Genomic DNA, 22,021 nt, shown 5'->3' on the forward strand with positions numbered 1-22,021 from the left:
CTGCCAAAGGTTCTTCAACAATGTACTGAGTAAAGCATCTGAATACATATGTGTTTTAGTTTTTTAAAATATATTTGCAATATCTAAAAACTTAATTGTGGATTGTGTGTAGATTGATGGAAAAAAATATTCGAATTCTACAGGCGACTGTCTGGCCATCCATCAGTGAGCTGAAGCGCAGCTGGGTAATGCAGCAAGAAATGATCCAAAACACAAAATCGAGTCTACATGAAGGTGGTTAAAAATAAATACATTTGAAGTTTTGGAATGGACTTGAAACGAGCTGTTCATGCTTGAAAACACACATTTTGCTGAGGTAAAGCATTTCTGCATGCAAGAGGGAGGCAAAAATCCTCAATGGTGATGTGAGAGAATGATCAACAAATACAGGAACCATTTGGTTGCAGTCATTGCAGCTCAAGGTGGCACAACGAGTTATTGAGTGTAAGGGTGCAATTGGGTGTTGTAACTTTTTGTTAATTAATAAAATAAGTATCCTTTTTTTATTTGTAAACCCCGGTGCTCTTTAACTAATATTAGGATTTGGTTGAAGATCTGTAACATTTAGTATGAAAAATATGCAAAAATTGAGAATCAGAAAGGGGGCAAATACTTTTTCACGGTACTGTATATAACATGATTCATTCTAATCATATTAATTAACATCAATATTAATTATATAGCTGATAACTGATAATAATGGTAATAACCTCAACAATATAATACATTTGTAATAAAACAAATTAAGATGTGACTCACCACCTGGATTCGGTCTTATGTAGCAACATTTGAAATTGTTTTTTTTACATTGGTGAAAAGTAGAGACTCAGCTACAAAATGGTATATCATACACTGCATTTTTGAGGAACAATGGGAAAGTAATTCTGCTTTAAGTTGATACACTTGTAAACTAATTTTTGAGAAAAGGGTCTTTGAATGTTTTGGTACCTATTGGAGAGCTCTATATTTGTCTACACTCATTCAGCATTGTTCACTCCCTCTTAAGCCAGCCCCACCATCTCTTTAAGGATTCACATGTGAGGTCATGTGCGAAACTGAGAAGTGTAGGAAAGATTGACTAAAAGTGGTAAAAGTAGTAGCCTAGAATAAGGAAAAATTCCAGGTTAACAGAAAATGTCCAGATATAAAGATAATTCAGTCATTATCTATTAAGGTAAAAGTCACCCAGTATAATACTACTTGAGTAAAAGTATTTGGTTTTAAAAATACTTAAGTAAATGGAATTGCTAAAATGTACTTGAGTATCAAAAGTATAAATAATTTCAAATTCCTTAAACATTAAACCTTTTTTGAAATATTTTTTGTTGTTGATGGATGGCCAGGGGCACACCAACACTCAGACATAATTTACAAACAAAGCATTTGTGTTTAGTGAGTCTGTGGTATGTCACAAAATCATGTTACGACCACACAGATCAATATACATTTTATATACAGTTGAAGTCGGAAGTTTACATACACCTTAGCCAAATACATTTAAACTCAGTTTTTCACAATTCCGTACATTTAATCCCAGTAAGAATTCCCTGTTTTAGGTCAGTTAGGATCACCACTTTATTTTAAGAATGTGAAATGTCAGAATAATAGCAGAAAATGATTTATTTCAGTTTTTATTTCTTTCATCACATTCCCAGTGGGTCAGAAGTTTACATGCGCTCAATTAGTATTTGGTAGCATTGCCTTTAAATTGTTTAGTCTTGGTCAAACATTTTGGGTATCCTTCCACAAGCTTCCCACAATAAGTTGGTGAATTTTGGCCCATTCCTCCTGACAGAGCTGGTGTAACAGTCATTTTGGCCTCCTTGCTCACACACGCTTTTTCAGTTTTGCCCACAAATGTTCTATAGGATTGAGGTCAGGGCTTTGTGATGGCCATTCCAATACCTTGACTTTGTTGTCATTAAGCCATTTTGCCACAACTTTGGAAGTATGCTTGGGGTCATTGTCCATTTGGAAGACCAATTTGCGACCAAGCTTTAACTTCCTGACTGATGTCTTGAGATGTTGCTTCAATATATCCACATAATTGTCCTCCCTCATGATGCCATCTATTTTGTGAAGTGCACCAGTCCCTCCTGCAGCAAAGCATCCCCACAACATGATGCTTCCTCCCCGTGCTTCACGGTTAGGATGGTGTTCTTTGGCTTGCAAGCCTTCCCCTTTTTCCTCCATACATAACAATGGTCATTATGTCCAAACATTTCTATTTTTGTTTCATCAGACCAGAGGACATTTCTCAAAGTACGATCTTTGTCCCCATTTGCAGCTGCAAACCGTAGTCTGGCTTTTTTATGGCGATTTTGGAGCTGTGGCTTCTTCCTTGCTGAGCGGCCTTTTCAGGTTATGTCGATATAGGACTCGTTTTACTGTGTATATAGATACTTTTGTACCTGTTTCCTCCAGCATCTTCACAAGGTCCTTTGCTGCTATTCTGGGATTGATTTGTACTTTTTGCACCAAAGTATGTTCATCTCTAGAAGACAACGCGTCCCCTTCCTGAGCAGTATGATGACTGCTTGGTCCCATAATGTTTGTACTTGCGTGAACGTGGTGCCTTCAGGCGTTTGGAAATTGCTCCCAAGGATGAACCAGACTTGTGGAGGTCTACAATTTTTTTTTCTGAGGTTTTGGCTGATTTCTTTTGATTTCCCATCATGTCAAGCAAAGAGGCACTGGGTTTGAAGGTAGGCCTTGAAATACATCCACATGTAGCCAGAAGAGGACTGGCCACCCCTCATAGCCTGGTTCCTCTCTAGGTTTCTTCCTAGGTTTTGGCCTTTCTAGGGAGTTTTTCCTAGCCACCGTGCTTCTACACCTGCATTGCTTGCTGTTTGGGGTTTTAGGCTGGGTTTCTGTACAGCACTTCGAGATATTAGCTGATGTACGAAGGGCTATATAAAATAAACTTGATTTGATGTACACCTCCAATTGACTCAAATGATGTTAATTAGGCTATCAGAAGCTTCTAAAGCCATGACATAATTTTCTGGAATTTTCCAAGCTGTTTAAAGGCACAGTCAACTTAGTGTATGTAAACTTCTGGCCCACTGGAATTGTGATAGTGCATTTTAAGTGAAAACAATTGTTGGAAAAATTACTTGTGTCATGCACAAAGTAGATATCCTAACCGACTTACCAAAACCTATAGTTTGTTAACAAGAAATGTGTGGAGTGATTGAAAAACGAGTTTTAATGCCTCCAACCTAAGTGTATGTAAACTTCCCGACTTCAACTGTATCAATATTTTGTTAAGTCTTGCTAAGTGATTGGGTCTCTACAGAAGGTGTAAACAGTACAGCCAAATGGTTACTTGCATAGTAGCAATATCAGATGTGGTGTCAATATAAATAAAATATACAGTATGTACACTATCAATAACGATAGTGAAAGACGTCGTAGTTGTATACATACAGACAATAATACAGTATATATTGTGTGTTTTGTTTATTCCATGTGTAACTCTGTGTTGTTGTATGTGTCGAACTGCTTTGCTTTATCTTGGCCAGGTCGCAGTTGTAAATGAGAACTTGTTCTCAACTAGCCTACCTGGTTAACCTCTCTTGGGTAGGGGGCAGTATTTTGACGTCCGAAAAGCGTGTCCAAAGTAAACTGCCTGTTACTCAGGCCCAGAAGCTAGGATATGCATATAATTGGTAGATTTGGATAGAAAAGCAGTTCTAAAACTGTTAAAATTGTTTGTGAGTATAACAGAACTGATATGGCAGGCAAAACCCCGAGGACAAACCATCCCCCCCAAAAATATTTCAGCCTTCCACTATTTTCAATGGCTATCACTTTTATCATAAGGCCAAGTCCTCCCAGATTGCAGTTCCTAGGGCTTCCACTCAATGTCAACAGTCTTTAGAAAGAGTTTCAGGCTGGTTTTTGGAAAAATGAGCCAGAAATTGTAGTTTTTCTAGGTGGCTCCCATTTTGGCTGTAGTGTTTCCAAGCACGTGAATTCTTTGGTATTTTTCTCCGGTAAAGACAATAACGATTCTCCGTCTTAAATTGTATCGTTTATTTACGTATTAGGGTACCTAAGGTTTGATTATAAACGTGAGCAGCAGAATAAAAAAATACTAGCCGCAACATATGTGTCTGTGTGTTTGTTAAGAGAGAGTCATTTGAATAGAGGCAGTGCATGTAGTGCTGATGACTGGAGAGCCTGTTTCTGTCGTGCCCTTGATTTTGATGCAGGGCATGTGAAGTCCATAGCCTCTTTGGTGCGAAACTCTCTGATATTTTTGAGAAGATGAGTTTGTCTAGCTGTGTCCAGTCCAGGTGGTGCTTGTACAGGCAGACCCATCTGTTGGAGGAAGGATGTCAGCGTTGCGCAGCAGCTGAAACCTGGTCCCGACTGAGTCTGACCGCTCCTTGGCGACAACACCAGGCTCCAGAGCATTGAAGGTGTAAAACAGGAAATAACAAAAAAAAATTGAAGACATTACGACCTTGCACAACATCAATTCACCTCCCAGGTTTAGATAAGAAGAATAACCTCATACAATGCAATGAAAAATGATATTCACCTGAAGTGCTGGTACTGCTTGATGAGGCCGAAGCACCAGTGGCCACTGCCGTTATCACAATTCAGGTCCACACGTGTTTCCCCAACTCCGTAGTTGCTTAAGAAATGGCGCATGTAGTTGATGACTGCGCTGCTGCCTTTGCTGGATGACAGACCTTCATCAATCAAGTAGTTGACTTGTTGTATTCCTTCACAGCAGACACCAAATAAGCCAAACTTGCGAGAAGTTAAAAAGTAGATGGGACCTGGCTGCATAGGGTCAGATGGATAGTGCACCTGCAAACAACAAAAGAACATTAAGATAAATTACAATTCAATGTCTCACTCTTGTCAATCAAGTATTTGCCTGCCTCCCGTATATTTATTTATTTATTTATTTATTTATATATATATATATATACACACACAGTGGGGCAAAAACGTATTTAGTCAGCCACCAATTGTGCAAGTTCTCCCACTTAAAAAGATGAGAGGCCTGTAATTTTCATCATAGGTACACTTCAACTATGACAGACAAAATGAGAAAAAAAAATCCAGAAAATCACATTGTAGGATTTTTAATGAATTTATTTGCAAATTATGGTGGAAAATAAGTATTTGGTCACCTACAAACAAGCAAGATTTCTGGCTCTCACAGACCTGTAACTTCTTCTTTAAGAGGCTCCTCTGTCCTCCACTCGTTACCTGTATTAATGGCACCTGTTTGAACTTGTTATCAGTATAAAAGACACCTGTCCACAACCTCAAACAGTCACACTCCAAACTCCACTATGGCCAAGACCAAAGAGCTGTCAAAGGATACCAGAAACAAAATTGTAGACCTGCACCAGGCTGGGAAGACTGAATCTGCAATAGGTAAGCAGCTTGGTTTGAAGAAATCAACTGTGGGAGCAATTATTAAGAAATGGAAGACATACAAGACCACTGATAATCTCCCTCGATCTGGGGCTCCACGCAAGATCTCACCCCGTGGGGTCAAAATGATCACAAGAACGGTGAGCAAAAATCCTAGAACCACACGGGGGGACCTAGTGAATGACCTGCAGAGAGCTGGGACCAAAGTAACAAAGCCTACCATCAGTAACACACTAGTAACACAGGGACTCAAATCCTGCAGTGCCAGACGTGTCCCCCTGCTTAAGCCAGTACATGTCCAGGCCTGTCTGAAGTTTGCTAGAGAGCATTTGGATGATCCAGAAGAAGATTGGGAGAATGTCAGATGAAACCAAAATAGAACTTTTTGGTAAAAACTCAACTCGTCGTGTTTGGAGGACAAAGAATGCTGAGTTGCATCCAAAGAACACCATACCTACTGTGAAGCATGGGGGTGGAAACATCATGCTTTGGGGCTGTTTTTCTGCAAAGGAACCAGGACGACTGATCCGTGTAAAGGAAAGAATGAATGGGGCCATGTATCGTGAGATTTTGAGTGAAAACCTCCTTCCATCAGCAAGGGCATTGAAGATGAAACGTGGCTGGGTCTTTCAGCATGACAATGATCCCAAACAAACCGCCCGGGCAACGAAGGAGTGGCTTCGTAAGAAGCATTTCAAGGTCCTGGAGTGGCCTAGCCAGTCTCCAGGTCTCAACCCCATAGAAAATCTTTGGAGGGCGTTGAAAGTTCGTGTTGCCCAGCAACAGCCCCAAAACATCACTGCTCTAGAGGAGATCTGTACTAACGTACTAACATCAAGGCGGTGACCCGTTCCTGTAGGTTCATGCTCTACAACATTCGCAGAGTACGACCCTGCCTCACACAGGAAGCGGCGCAGGTCCTAATCCAGGCACTTGTCATCTCCCGTCTGGACTACTGCAACTCGCTGTTGGCTGGGCTCCCTGCCTGTGCCATTAAACCCCTACAACTCATCCAGAACGCCGCAGCCCGTCTGGTGTTCAACCTTCCCAAGTTCTCTCACGTCACCCCGCTCCTCCGCTCTCTCCACTGGCTTCCAGTTGAAGCTCGCATCCGCTACAAGACCATGGTGCTTGCCTACGGAGCTGTGAGGGGAACGGCACCTCCGTACCTTCAGGCTCTGATCAGGCCCTACACCCAAACAAGGGCACTGCGTTCATCCACCTCTGGCCTGCTCGCCTCCCTACCTCTGAGGAAGTACAGCTCCCGCTCAGCCCAGTCAAAACTGTTCGCTGCTCTGGCACCCCAATGGTGGAACAAACTCCCCCACAACGCCAGGTCAGCGGAGTCAATCACCACCTTCCGGAAACACCTGAAACACCACCTCTTTAAGGATTACCTAGGATAGGATAAAGTAATCCTTCTAACCCCCCCCCCCCCCCCCCCCTTAAAAGAGTTAGATGCACTATTGTAAAGTGGTTGTTCCACTGGATATCATAAGGTGAATGCACCAACTTGTAAGTCGTTCTGGATAAGAGCGTCTGCTAAATGACTTAAATGTAAATGTAAATGTAAATGTAAATCTGCATGGAGGAATGGGCCAAAATACCAGCAACAGTGTGTGAAAACCTTGTGAAGACTTACAGAAAACGTTTGACCTCTGTCATTGCCAACAAAGGGTATATAACAAAGTATTGAGAAACTTTTGTTATTGACCAAATACTTATTTTCCACCATAATTTGCAAATAAATTCATTAAAAAATCCTACAATGTGATTTCTGGATTTTTTTTCCTTCTCATTTTGTCTGTCATAGTTGAAGTGTACATATGATGAAAATTACAGGCCTCTCATCTTTTTAAGTGGGAGAACTTGCACAATTGGTGGCTGACTAAATACTTTTTGGGGAAAAAAAAAATATATATATATATATATATATATATATATATTTTTTTTTGTGTGTGTGTATAAACTTTTTTCAGGACCCTGTCTTTCAAAGATAATTCGTAAAAATCCAATTAACTTCACAGATCTTCGTTATAAAGGGTTTAAACACTGTTACCCATGCTTGTTCAATTAACCATAAACAGTTTATGAACATGCACCTGTGGAACGGTCATTAAGACACTAACAGTTTAACAGTTTAGTGCCCAGATCCCTGCTCATCTGCGTGAATGTGCCTTAGGCATGCTGCAAGGAGACATGAGGACTGCAGATGTGGCCAGGGCAATAAATTGCAATGTCCGTACTGTGAGACGCCTAAGACAGCGCTACAGGGAGACAGGACGGACAGTTGTGGTTCTAAAGACTGTTGACGTCTACTGGAAGCCTTAGGAAGTGCAACATTACCAATATCCCACTGTATCTTCAATAGGAGCTGAGTTGAAAATCGACAAACCTCAGATTTCCCACTTCCTGGTTGGATTTTATCTCAGGTTTTTGCCTGCCATATGAGTTCTTATATACTCAGACACCATTCAGTGTTTTCTATCCAAATCTACTAATAATATGCATATTCTAGCTTTTATGTTTTTGTAGCAGGCCGTTTACTCTGGGCATGCTTTTCATCCGGATGTGAAAATACTGCCCCCTACCCCAAAGAAGTTAAGGAATGAGCGTTACACCGAGGCCTGTACTCTGGATCAATTTGGAGGTGGAGGGTCCGTATTGCTCTGGGGCGGTTTGTCATAGCATCATCAGACTCAGCTTGTTGTCATTGCAGGCAATCTCAATGCTGTGTGTTACAGGGAAGACAGCCTCCTCCCTCATGTGGTACCTTTCCTGCAGGCTCATCCTGACATGACCCTCCAGCATGACAATGCCACCAGCCATACTGCTCGTTCTGTGTGTTATTTCCTGCAAGACAGGAATGTCAGTGTTCTGCCATGGCCAGCGAAGAGCCCAGATCTCAATCACATTGAGCACATCTGGGACCTGTTGGATCGGAGGGTGAGGGCTAGCCCCCCGCCCCCAGAATTGTCTGGGAATTTGCAGGTGCCTTGGTGGAAGAGTGGAGTAACATCTCACAGCAAGAACTAGCAAAGGAGGAGATGCACTGCAGTACTTGTTCAAGGACACATTTTTCCATTTCTGTTGGTCACATGTCTGTGGAACTTGTTCAGTTTGTCTCAGTTGTTGAATCTTCTTCTGTTCATACAAATATTTACACATGTGAAGTTACACATGTGAAGAAAATCAACCCAGGTGAGAGGACTTTTCTTTTTTTTGCAGAGTTTATATCTGTCTTTATGTCTGTCATCAGTATAAAGGAGGAGATGTTGCTGACTTGTTGAGCAAAATCAAAGCTGTAATGCATCCTGATGTCTTTGCTTGCTGGTTCAGTGTCCCCCTCAGTAAGCCCAAGCACACTATTTTTTTTTTAACCTTGTGTGAGTAATGCCCCCTTCCCCCCTGTTGCAGGAGCCCCCTGAAGATGAGGCAAACGTTATTGAGAAGATCCTGTCGGTTCGAACTGTGAAGAAAGAGGTATGCCGCCTGACATAAACAACCACACACACACAGACACTAGCAACAAGGTGTTTGTGGATTTCGATTATTTGATGTGTTGTTTTTTTTCTCTTCTTTTGAGGCGTCCCCTGAGGATGCAACTGAGGAGTCCGAGGAGTTCTATGTCAAGTACAGAAATTTGTAAGTGTGCTTACAGTAGCTAGGCGGAAGACCCCAATAACATTGGTCTCTTTGATAACAGATGGTCTGTCGACAGACGGTCTGTTTTTTTGGTGTATGACACATGTTAGAGCGCTCAAGGTTTTCCTAGCTGCACCTTTCAAAATGAGCATTTTCTCATGTTTAGCTGTGTTCAATGTTTAGCTGTGTTCAATAAAAAAAAGACCTACAAATTATTTGATGAAACGTTGAATTTGGCCTTACTGAAATTAGCGTATATAAACGCATTGAAGATTACATTCATACATGGGAAAACGGATAGTAAAAAAAATCTAAAGGAAGTATGTTTTGAAGTGTCTGTCATACGGTGTATATATGAGAGATATAAGAAAGTTCAGGAAATGTATACAGTACAGTCAAAAGTTTGGACACCTACTCATTCCAGGTTTTTTCTTGATTTGTACTATTTTCTACATTGTAGAATAATAGTGAAGATATGGACTTGGTATTTTACCAAATAGGGCTGTCTTCTGTATACCATCCCTACCTTGTCACAACACAAATGACGCTCAAACGCATTAATAAGGAAAGAAATTCCACAAATTAACTTTTAACAAGGCACACCTGTTAATTGAAATGCATTCCAGGTGACTACCTCGTGAAGTTGGTTGAGAGAATGCCAAGAGTGTGCAAAGCTGTCATCAAGGCAAAGTGTGGCTACTTTTGAAAAATCTTGTTTAACACTTTTTTTGGGTTACTACATGATTCCATGTGTATTATTTCATAGTTGTGATGTCTTCACTTTTAATCTACAATGTAGAAAATATTAAAAATAAAGAAAAACCCTCGAATGAGTAGGTGTCCAAACTGCTTTTGCACCCTTTTGCCTAATTACTCTCATTTCAACATAGTCGAAGGTCAATGTACCCCTTTTCCCCTTGAATATTTTAATTGAACCATCCTACCACTTTTGCTCATAGCTCCTACCTGCATTGTAAATGGGCGACATTGGAGGAGTTGGAGAAGGACCCTCGCATCCAGCAAAAAATCAAGCGCTTCAGGACTAAGCATGCCCAAATGAAGCACATATTCGTTGAGGTGAGGCTACTCTTATGTTCTTCTGACATAATTTCATGATTTTATGTATATACAAATTATTTGTTTTTATGTCATATGAAAATGTACTATATGGCTAAGCTGCAACAGTGGATTTTATTTGTAGTAGTATCTGTATTTATCAGCAAACATTTATTTTGTTTTCTGCGAAGTACAAATGTACACCAATACAAATTAAAAAAAACTGTCCCAGCGTAGCCATTCAATACATTTTCATATGACATAAAAAAATACATGCATAGCTACGTAGGTATCACATGAAAAGGATGATATTGATTGTCTACTCCTCCATGTAGCCGAATGAAGACCTCTTTAACCCTGACTACATAGAAGTGGATAGAGTTCTGGAGGTGGCCATCACGACAGACACAGAGACAGGAGAGGTGAGCCGGGGAAAGCCAGTTGCTCACCACCAGTGAGGGGCGTTTGTGTGTTCGGACACACGTGCTTCAGTCAGTGTATCTGACTGACTCACTGGCTAATTCTGTGTCTGACTCATTGACTGTCACTATGTCTCGCTGTGCGTGCATGTGTGTGTTTACAGGAGGTGACACACTACCTGGTGAAGTGGTGCTCCCTGTCCTATGAGGAGGCTACATGGGAGCTTCAGGAAGATGTGGACCCGGTGAAGATTCGGGAGTTTGAGGAGATCAAGAGAATCCCTGAATTGAAATTTGTGGTGAGTGGGAAAGAGTAACTTGTTCCCCTGTAATTTACAACATTTGTTCCTTTGTTTAAAAATGAAATGAACAATCGGCAATGTGTCTGAATTGGGTGTTCTGTTTTTGAAGAATAGCTTTTGATGTGTCTGTGTGATTATGAGAGTTGGTCAGGTATTCTGTGCATTTGTGGGCGTGGGCAGTACGTTTACCCGTCCAGTCGACCTCAATGTGTGTGTGATGCTGTTATTTGACATTGCCAATCCGTGTGTGTGTGTGAGTAGGAAAGACCTCAGCCAGACAAGTGGCAGAAGCTGGACAAATCCAAAGACTATCGAAACGGGAACCAGCTGAGAGAGTACCAGCTGGAGGGCATGAACTGGCTGCTCTTCAACTGGTACAACAGGTAGGAAACCTGCCACTCCTCCTCCCCTAAATCTATACATAGTTCCCCCCATGAATAGTAGACTTACTGCTCAGGTAGTAATCCACCACTAAACACTTCTCGTAGATAAACAATCTGAAACATGCATGAGCACACCAGCTGTTCTGGAAGACTGTGATCACACTCTCCGCAGCCGATGTGATTAAGACCTTTAAACAGGTCAACATTCACAAGGCCGCAGGGCCAGATGGATTCCCAGGACGTGTACTGCGAGCATGCGCTGACCAACTGGCAAGTGTCTTCACTGACATTTTCAACCTCTCCCTGTCCGAGTCTGTAATACCAACATGTTTTAGCCAAGAACACTAAGGTAACCTGCTTCATGACTACCGACCCGTAGCACTCACATCTGTAGCCATGAAGTGCTTTGAAAGGTTGGTCATGGCTCACAACACCATCATCCCAGAAACCCTAGACCCACTCCAATTTGCATACCGTCCCCAACAGATCCACAGATGCAATCTATAAGGACCCTGGGACTAAACACCTCCCTCTGCAACTGACTGACTTCCTGATGGGCCTCCCCCAGGTGGTAAGAGTAGGTAACAACACATCCGCCACGCTGATCCTCAACACAGGGGCCCCTCAGGGATGTGTGCTCAGTCCCCTCCTGTACTCCCTGTTCACTCATGACTGCACGGCCAGGCACGACTCCAACACCATCGTTACGTTTGCAGATGACACAACAGTGGTAGGCCTGATCAACGACGAGAGCGCCTATAGGGAGGTCAGAGACCTGGCCGTGTGGTGCCAGGACAACAACCTCTCGCTCAACGTGATCAAGACAAAGGAGATTGTGGACTACCGGAAAAAGAGGACCGAGCCCGCCCCCATTGTCATCGACGGGGCTCCAGTGGAGCAGGTTGAGAGCTTCAAGTTCATTGGTGTCTACATCAACCAACAAACTAACATGGTCCAAGCACACCAAGACAGTTGTGAATAGGGCACAACCAAACCTATTCCCCCTCAGGATTTGGCATGGGTCCTCAGATCCTCAAAAGGTTCTACAGCTGTACCTTCGAGAGCTTCCTGTCTGGTTGCATCACTTTCTGGTATGGCAACTGCTCGGCCTCCGACCGCAAGGCACTACAGAGGGTAGTGCGAACGGCCCAGTACATCACTGGGGCCAAGCTTCCTGCCATCCAGGACCTCTATACCAGGCGGTGTTAGAGGAAGGCCCTAAAAATTGTCAAAGACTCCAGCCACCCTAGTCACAGACTGTTCTCTCTACTACCGCACGGCAAGCTGTACCGGTGCGCCAAGTCTAGGTCCAAGAGGCTTCTAAACAGCTTCTAGCCAAAAGACGCCTGAACATCTAGTCAAATGGCTGCCCAGACTATTTGCATTGGCCCCTCCCCCTCTTTACACCACTGCTACTCTCTGTTGCAATCTATGCATAGTCACTTTAATAATTCTACATATACATACTACCTCAACTAACCGGTGCCGTCGCACATTGACTTTGTATCAGTACCCCCCAGTATATAGTCTCGCTATTGTTATTTTACTGCTGCTCTTTAATTACATGTTACTTTTATCTCTTATTCTTAACCATATATATTTTTTAACTGCATCGTTGGTTAGGGGCTCGTAAGTAAGCTGTAAGGTCTACTACACCTGTTGTATTCATTGCGTGTGACTAATAAAATTTGTTTTGATGTGTGAGGTACTGCACTGGCCCTGAAATGGTTTTGATCAGTCACCATGGTCAAATAGTTTGCCATGGTGTACTGTCAATTTGGGGCCAGATAGCACTGCAATTTGCTTTGTGCTTTTGTTTCCCAATAGGTAATGTAGTTTTGTTTTGACTTTGTTGTAATTTGGTTTATTCTGATTGATTGGCTGTCCTGGTCCTGAGGCTTCAGTGTGTTCGTTGAACAGGTTTGTGAACTCCAGGACCAGCTGGATGAGTGGACTCTTGTCTTTGCTCAGATCTTGCATTGCAGGGCTTGGTAATGATATGAGTGGATCACTGTATTTTTTTTATTACTAGTGGATATTGGCCTAAATTTCCTCTGGACATGTAGGAGAATCTTATAGAACTCTGCATGCAGGGTTAAAATGGGGTGTTTGTCCCATCGTGTGAAATCTTGTTTTGCAAGTGTACCCCACAACTCGCTGCCATAACGTGCAATTGGTTTATTGACGCATTCAATTTGTTTTAGCCAAATTTTAATAGGTATTTCAATTTTAATTCATTTTTAAAGGTGTATAATACCCTGCGTTCTGAGTCCAGTTGAGTTTATTTTTAAACCAAAGTAATTGTAGTGTGTGCAATACTTTATATATTTGTACCAAATGAGATCTTTGGTCTAATTCCCTGAGATCTGGATCTTCTCTGGAAAATCTATATTTTACTGCCAAGGCCCAGGTCTGGCAGTACTGCTCTAGCAGGTCCAGGCTCTGCTATAGGCCATGTGCTGTGGCTGAAAGCAGGCACAGGTTATCTGCAAAGAGCAGGCATTTATCCTCTGAATTGTGGAGACAAACACAGGGGCTGAGGATTTTTCTAGAATAGTGGCCAATTCTTTGATGTAAATATCGAAGAGCGTGGTGCTCAACCCTGTCGAAGGCCCCCCCCTGGTTAAAGAATTCTTTAGTTTTCTTGCCAATTTTGATGCTGCACGGATTCGCCAGTATACTTTGATTTAATTATGTCATATGTTTTACCCCCTAAACCACTTTCAATAAATTTGTAGAACAGTCCTCTATGCCAAATAGAATCAAATGCTTTTTGGAAGTCGATAAATAAAGCGTATATTTTTGTGGACTTGTTTATCTATCAGGGTATGTAGGGTGTAAATATGATCGATCGTGCAATGTTTTTGGTACAAATCCAATTTGGCCTTTACTCACTACATTGTGCTTATTAACCTTTTCACGTGTGAGTTCCAAATAGCTCTAACAGTTGCCCCAGTCTGAGTTATTGTTTTATGCGCGTGATATCAGAATGCACTCACTGTTCCAAAATGTGATTGTTACGCAACAGGACAGTTAACACGCGCTGTCCTCAAATCAAGACACACGCTACCTGCTAATTATCTCTAGACTATATTTCAACGTGTGTGTTCCGCCTCATTAATTCACATAGAATGTAGCCCATTTCACTGTTTGCGGACAATTTGTTTGAGGCTTTACTGAACCAGACAAACATCCCTCTTCAATGAGAGCCCAAGCACCTCCCTATTGTTACCCCAGATGAAGTATGCAGATATTTGCACAGTCTAGCACAAACTTTTTCCCCCCCTTTTTCTGGTTGGTGCTCACATTGCCTTGATTGCTGTTTTCCCTACAAATAATAACATTGGACATGTGAGTTCCAATCAAAGTAAGTGCCATATTTTCTGTATATCGTGTTGTCGTTTCTGTTGTAGCATACCGTATGTATGGAGCATAATGTATTTACTGTTTTTTTTTTACACATTTTCAAGTACCGGTGACAAATTACGCATTCCGATTCTTGCGTAGTTTGTAATGGACACGTGTGTAAAATACTTTTTTGATTGTTGAAGTTTAGAACTCTTATAATACTACCAAACTCTTACATTATAATACTACTGAACAGGTTACTGTTCACACAAATGCTTCTGTAATTGTTACACACTCACTCACTCAAATCAAAGACCCAAAACATATGTTAACACATGGTGAATAGCACATGCTGCAAAAGCACATGGTGAAATTCCTCTGTCATAAAACGCCATGCCCCCTTCATACATTTTTGGACAGTTAGCATCCTCGATAGACTACTATCACATTGAAACCAGGCATGATCAAAAGGGGGAGATCAGGTGTTCAAATGAACTTTTGTGACAGACTATTAACATTTAATCTGTCACGTTTGAGATGGGGGGGGATGATATCTTCTGGTGCGGTGGTGGATTAATTTTGCACTGCTAACCTGTGAAATAGTTGCAGACTATTAACATTTAATCTGTCACGTTTGAGATGGGGGGATGATATCTTCTGGTGCGGTGGTGGATTAACTTTGCACTGCTAACCTGTGAAATAGTTGCATCCAAAACATCGGATACCTCTATGACATGTTGTCATTCTGTGCAGCCTGGATTGTAAACGTGGGCTTCTTGAGAAGGTGCTTGGGACTGGCTTTGGCAGAGGCTTCATGACTGTTACTTCCGTTCAGTACAGATTTGAAAACCTCAGCCCCCCAAAATCAAACCGAGTTGGCTGGCATGCACACATGAGATTTGGTTCTAGGTTCGGAGATTAGCTCTACTCTCCCTCAGCAGGCCACTGATTGTCACCCCTCACCCCTTTTTGTATTCTTTGAAAATATTTTTGTGCGTTTGACATCACCATGTTTTCCCGACTCTTCCTATATAGGAAGAACTGCATCCTGGCTGACGAGATGGGCCTGGGGAAGACCATCCAGTCCATCACGTTCCTCTTTGAGATGTTCTCCATGGGCCTGCGGGGACCCTTCCTCATCATCGCCCCCCTTTCCACCATCACCAACTGGGAGAGGGAGTTCCGCACCTGGACTGAGATCAACGTCATTGTCTACCACGGCAGCCAGATCAGTCGCCAGATGATCCACCAGTATGAGATGTACCACAAGGACCAGCAGGTGAGCCAACATGGTCTGTGTGTGTGAGACAGTAGGCAGCTGCGAGATGTATCACAAGGCCCAGCAGGTGAGACAATGGTGCGTGCATGTGTGAGGGTATGTGTGGATGTGAGACTATGCTGGGCAGATGCAGTGTGCATGCATACTAAAATGCAAAGGTTCCTGAGGTGAGCCATTGAATGTGTATGTATGAAATTGCACCACTGTGTACGTGTGTTTGAATCTACACAAGATATGCAGATGTAATGTGTTTTTTTCCCTATGGGTCAAACAAAAGCTGAATTTGAATTATCAGAAGACTAAAGGGTGAGCTATTGCTTGTCTGCTGGATGTACAGTGCCTTTGGAAAGTATTCATACCCCTTGACTTTTTGTACATTTTGTTACGTTACAGCCTTATTCTAGAATGGACCATTTAAAAAAAAATGTTTCCCCCTCTCATCAGTTCTACCCACAATACCCCACAATGACAAAGCAAAAACATTTAATAAAAATAAAACATGCAAATGTATTAGAAATAAACATAAATATCACATTTACATAAGTACTCAGACCCTTTACTCGGTACTTTGTTGAAGCACCTTTGGCTGCGATTACTGCCTCGAGTCTTGGGTATGCCGCTACAAGCTTGGCACACCAGTTGTAGAAACATCTCAAGGATGATCAATGGAAACAGGAGGCACCTGAGCTCAGTTTTGAGTCTCATAGCAAAGGGTCTGAATTGTCGTTAAGGGGTATTTTGTGTAGATTGAGGGGGGGAAAATGTATTTAATCCATTTTAGAATGTAATTTTTATTTTACCTTTATTTAACTAGGCAAGTCAGTTAAGAACAAATTCTTATTTTCAATGACAGCCTAGGAACAGTGGGTTGACTTCCTTGTTCAGGGGCAGAATGACAGATTTTTACTTTGTCAGCTCGGGGATTCAATCTGGCAACCTTTCGGTTACTAGTCCACCGCTCTAACGCTCTAAACAAAATGTGGGAAAAGTCGAGGGGTCTGAATACTTTCCAAATGCGCTGTACTTCTGTTCATTTTTTAAACTGATACAGGGACCTTCAGGCTTGTGGGCGTCCTAGAGCAAAACAACCAACTTGTTCGTGCAAGACTTACCTTTCTGCAGAGGTGTCATATTACTGTATAGCCCAAACTGTTCGGACGCTACAGATCGGCTGTACTGACTTCAAACGAGTCCCAAGACGCTTGTGGGGGTCGTAGCACAAAACGGAGAACACCATCTTGTTTATGAGAGTCTCATCTTTGGTTTGTGGGCCAATGTTCAGACACTAAAGAAGTTTGTGAGAAGACCGATTTTCCGGGATGTCTCATGGTCTGACAAACACCGCTCCTAGCTCTGCCACCTTTCACCGCAGATGCGCAAGTGCGGCATTGGCTAATGCGGTAGATTGAGAAGCATCCAATGCAAGAAAAAATACAAATACATATCTCTAGCTTAAACTGGTGGATTTTTTTATTATGCCAAGTAGATTCCCGTGGGGCTGCGGAAATCGACTAGGGGTTTAAACCCAGACTTGGACCACACACCCTCTCTACCGAATAGCAGTCAGGGGAAGTCAAATATTGACTGCTTTGCAACTCTCGCAGTTAGTAACTGATTCCTTCCATACCACTCATTCGTCTTGTTGTGTAATGTTCATTTCCAATGGCCGACGAACACGTTTGATCTATAATTTCTCTTCATATGACAAGGATTGAAAATTATTTTCTAGTAGATTGTCGACATGAATTGTAGGGTTGCACATTTTGGGGATTATTCAGAGGTGGAAACTTTCCGTGGGAATTAACGGGAATATATGCAATTAATATTAATACCTTTTAAATGTAGATTTTTGTTGCATTGGATATGTTTACCATATCATATGGAGACATAAACCTTTTACCTTATCATAAGTAGACATAATTGCAAATTATAAATCCTTCCAATAGAAATAAAATCAACTATTTAGTTACGAATTGAACTTTAAATGAGTTGACTCTTCACATGGGATGATTTCACTGAACAACAAAAGGGTATATTGAATGATCCCCAATGATCCATCACATCTCCCAAAAACATTTTCAACATACATCTATCTATCTGTAAAATGATAGTCTAGAAACTAAGGTTTAGGTTGTCTTTCTCTCAGGCTTCCATGTCTTCTCCCTGGACCACCTCAATGTCCACCTCTTGAACATCAGCCTTTGAGGCCTCATCTTCACTGTCACTTTCCGACCTCGTTGAGGATTGTCAGGCTCAAATGTGCCTGGATGGCCACCAATTTTTCAACCCTTGTATTGGTCAGCCTGTTGCATGCTTTGGTGTGTGTGTGTGTGTGTTCCCAAACAAGGACCAGTTGAGCTCTGAGGCGGGTGATGTTGGTGGGATTTGGAGGATGATGGAGGCAACCGGGGAAAGAGCCTCAGATCCACAAAGTCCCTTCCACCAGGTGGCTGATGAGATATGTTGGCACGACTGCCATATTGCATCTCCATCCCAAAGCCCTTGCTTGGAAGTGTACTTCGCCAGACTGCCGAGAACCTTGCCCTCATCCAGGCAAAGGTGGCGAGACACGGTATTGATGACACCATAGGCCTTGTTGATCTCTGAACCAGACGGGTTGCTCTTGCCAGTATGGGCTTCACGCAGAAGTCTTCACACTTTTTGATGTATTTCAGAACTGCTGTTTCCCCTGCTTGGAGCAACAGTGAAGTAGGCAGGGCAGTACAGATTTCAAATCTAATTTTATTGGTCACATACACATGGTTAGCAGATGTTGATGCGAGTGTAGCGAAATGCTTGTATTTTTAGTTCCGACTGTGCAATAATATCTAACAAGTAATCTAACAATTTCTTCTCTTACATCTGCAAGCAGAGTCTGAAAATCAGACAGGATGACATTGTCTCCCTCAATCTGGGCAATGGCTACTGCTATAGGTTTCAGGCTGCTTACCACTCTCCCAAAATACATCATCCAGGAGGATCCTCTTGATGGGGCTGTCCATATCGGCAGACACTGATATGGCCGTTTCTTGGAGAGACTCCTTTCCCTCCAGGAGACTGTCAAACATGATGACAACACCATCCCCAATGGGTGTTGCTGGGCAGATTCAATGTGATGCTCTTATTCTTCTCACTTTGCTGCTATACCTTCATGACCTTTCACATACCTAACCATTTCCTTGGCTCTCTTGTAGATTGTATCCATTGTTTTCAGTGCCATGATGTCCTTGAGGAGCAGATTCAATGCATGAGCAGCACAGCCAATGAGTGTGATGTGAGGGTAGGACTCCTCCACTTTTAGACCAAGCAGTCGTCATGTTCGCAGCGTTGTCTGTCAGCAGTGCAAATACCTTCTGTGGTCCAAGGTCATTGCAGATGAGTTGAAGGCAGTCATCAATGTAGAGACTGGTGTGTCTGTCCCGTGTCTGTGCTCTTGTAGAATACTGGTTGAGGGTTGGAGATGATGTAGTTAATTTTTCCTTGCCCATGAACATTCGACCACCCATCAGAGATGATTGCAATAGTCTGCTTTCTCTATGATTTACTTGACCTTCACTTGAACTTTGTTGAACTCTGCATCCAGCAAATTAGTAGATAAAGCATGTCTAGTTGGAGGGGTGTATGATGGGCGAAGAACATTCAGAAGTCTCTTCCAATACACATTGCCTGTGAGCATCAGAGGTGAACCAGTTGCATACACAGCTCGAGCAAGACATTCATCAGCATTTCTCTGACTACGTTCCTCCATTGAGTCAAAATACCTTCTGATTCCAGGAGGACCATGAGCTGTTGCTATCGATAAGGTGTCTGATTCATAATTTTCACCTCAGATAGAAGTAGAGGAACTTGTCAGGTTGCTCGTTGTGAGCGCTGAGGGAACTTTATGCACTTGGCCAGATTCAGCATCTTTGTTGTATTCTTCACATATGATTTGGCACAGTATTTGAAAATGTACACAGCTTTTCCTTCTACATTAGCTGCAGTGAAATGTCTCCACACATCAGATAGTGCCCGTGGCATTTTCCTATAAAGATTAGAATACATATTTTTTTTTTTTACCCAAATACAGTTCCATGTACAGATAAATAGTTAAGCAGTTAGATTAAGCAATTCCTTTGTAATATAAATGTTTTAAAATGAAACATGTATGGAAACAGCAGGCTCAATCAAGCTAAAACCCACATGGTAGCAAAAACGAACTAGCAGAAATTAACAAATTAGAATGATTTTAAACACACTTTGCTGTAGGCTACTATTTACTAGTTAACAAAAATCATGCATGTCATATAAAATATATTCACCCCACCCAGTATTGTAATCAAAACTTACCAGAAGGCATGTAGTCCTTGGCTCGGACCGTGTAGTAGTGTAGGCTCAATAGCATCTCATTAGTGTGCAATATCTTGAGAATTAGCTGTACATGTGATGGAAGAGTGCACTGCACATGTGATGGAAGAATGCACTGTGCATGCAGAGGGTTGCAATTCCACTGAATTAGGGATAGTTTAACCAAAATATGCCACAAGACCTATAATTGCCTTATGTGTATCCCACAAAAAGGTTCAAATCAAGTTTTATTTGTCACATACACATGGTTAGCAGATGTTAATGCGAGTGTAGCAAAATGCTTGTGCTTCTAGTTCCAACAGTGCAGTAATATCTAACAATTCCCAACAACGACCTAATACACATAAATCTAAAGGGGTGAATGAGAATATGTACATATAAGTATATGGATGAGCGATGGCTGAGCGGCATAAGCAAGGTGCAGTAGATGGTATAAAATACAGGATATACATGTGATTGATATGAGTAATGTAAGATATGTAAACATTATTAAAGTGGCATTGTTTAAAGTCACTAGTGATCCATTTATTAAAGTGTCCAGTGATTGGGTCTCAATACAGTATTTATATGTGATATGAGTAATGTAAGATATGTAGACCTTTTATTAAAGTGGCATTATTTAGAGTGGCATTGTTTAAAGTGACTAGTGATCCATGTATTAGTGTCCAGTGATTTCAGTCTCAATGTAGGCAGCAGCCTCTGAGTTAGTGATTGCTGTTTAGCAGTCTGATGGCCTTGAGATAGAAGCTGTTTCTCAATCTCGAGGTGTAATGGAGGGCAGGTAGTTTGCCCTCGGTGATGCGTTGTGCAGACCGCACCACCCTCTAGAGAGCCTTGCGTTGCAGTTGCCGTATCAGGCTGTGATACAGCCTGACAGGATTCTCTTGATTGTGCATCTGTAAAGGTTTGTCAGTGTTTTGGGTGACAAGCCAAATTTCTTCAGCCTCCTGAGGTTGAAGAGGCGCTGTTGCGCCTTCTTCACCACACTGTCTGTGTGGGTGGACGATTTCAACTTGTCTGTGATGTGTACGCCCAGGAACTTAAAACATTCCACCTTCTCCACTACTGTCCCTTCGGTGTGGATAAGGGGGTGCTCCACTGTTATTTGCTAACTTTTTTTGATGAATTTAAGCAAAATTCCCGGGCTTAACTCTCCATGGAAAATTTCCGACCCTTTCCAACCCTAATGATTTGTGATGATGGCTGCTTGTCTAGCTAGCTAAGATTTTGAAAGTATGATGTTGACATGCTCAGTACAATCAAAGCTACGGTAGATATAACGTGATTTGACGTCATTTTATCTGTGGCCAATGACCTTGAGCCTTCTTGGACGGGCATTTCTACTGTAAATCTATGGCAGCACCCAAAGGGCCTTGAACTGCTTAGCTCTCCCTATAGATTCTACAGTGATGTAGTGTCCCAATGAGTGACAGAAGCACTGAGCTCGGCTGAAACACCTGCTTTTTGGAGCTGCCTTACTCAGAGACGATGTTTGTATGTGGCTTCATTATTAAGGATTACATTTTTAACTACATTGTTTGCAAACATATGTGACACGAATTAATGCCAGAATAACATGGAAAACAGGCTATTTGTATATTTAAAAAAATATCTATATACACTGCTCAAAAAAATAAAGGGAACACTTAAACAACACAATGTAACTCCAAGTCAATCACACTTCTGTGAAATCAAACTGTCCACTTAGGAAGCAACACTGATTGACAATAAATTTCACATGCTGTTGTGCAAATGGAATAGACAAAAGGTGGAAATTATAGGCAATTAGCATGACACCCCCAATAAAGGAGTGGTTCTGCAGGTGGTGACCACAGA

The 22,021-nt window shown here is 41.9% G+C and overlaps 1 protein-coding gene across 1 annotated transcript in view; it reads left to right on the forward strand.

Annotated features, from left to right (window-relative positions):
• The window catches only part of LOC120065560 (chromodomain-helicase-DNA-binding protein 6-like), a 69,935-nt gene that overhangs the window by 11,166 nt on the left and 36,748 nt on the right, over positions 1-22,021 (forward strand). Inside the window, exons 4-10 of the mRNA XM_039016625.1 lie at positions 8,824-8,889; positions 8,993-9,051; positions 10,011-10,128; positions 10,443-10,529; positions 10,691-10,825; positions 11,090-11,211; positions 15,595-15,838. Of these exons, the coding sequence (XP_038872553.1) occupies positions 8,824-8,889; positions 8,993-9,051; positions 10,011-10,128; positions 10,443-10,529; positions 10,691-10,825; positions 11,090-11,211; positions 15,595-15,838 (831 nt within the window). The remainder of the gene's footprint in view (positions 1-8,823; positions 8,890-8,992; positions 9,052-10,010; positions 10,129-10,442; positions 10,530-10,690; positions 10,826-11,089; positions 11,212-15,594; positions 15,839-22,021) is intronic.

This window comes from Salvelinus namaycush, chromosome 20 (assembly GCF_016432855.1).
Source record: "Salvelinus namaycush isolate Seneca chromosome 20, SaNama_1.0, whole genome shotgun sequence".
NCBI classification, from domain to species: domain Eukaryota; kingdom Metazoa; phylum Chordata; class Actinopteri; order Salmoniformes; family Salmonidae; genus Salvelinus; species Salvelinus namaycush.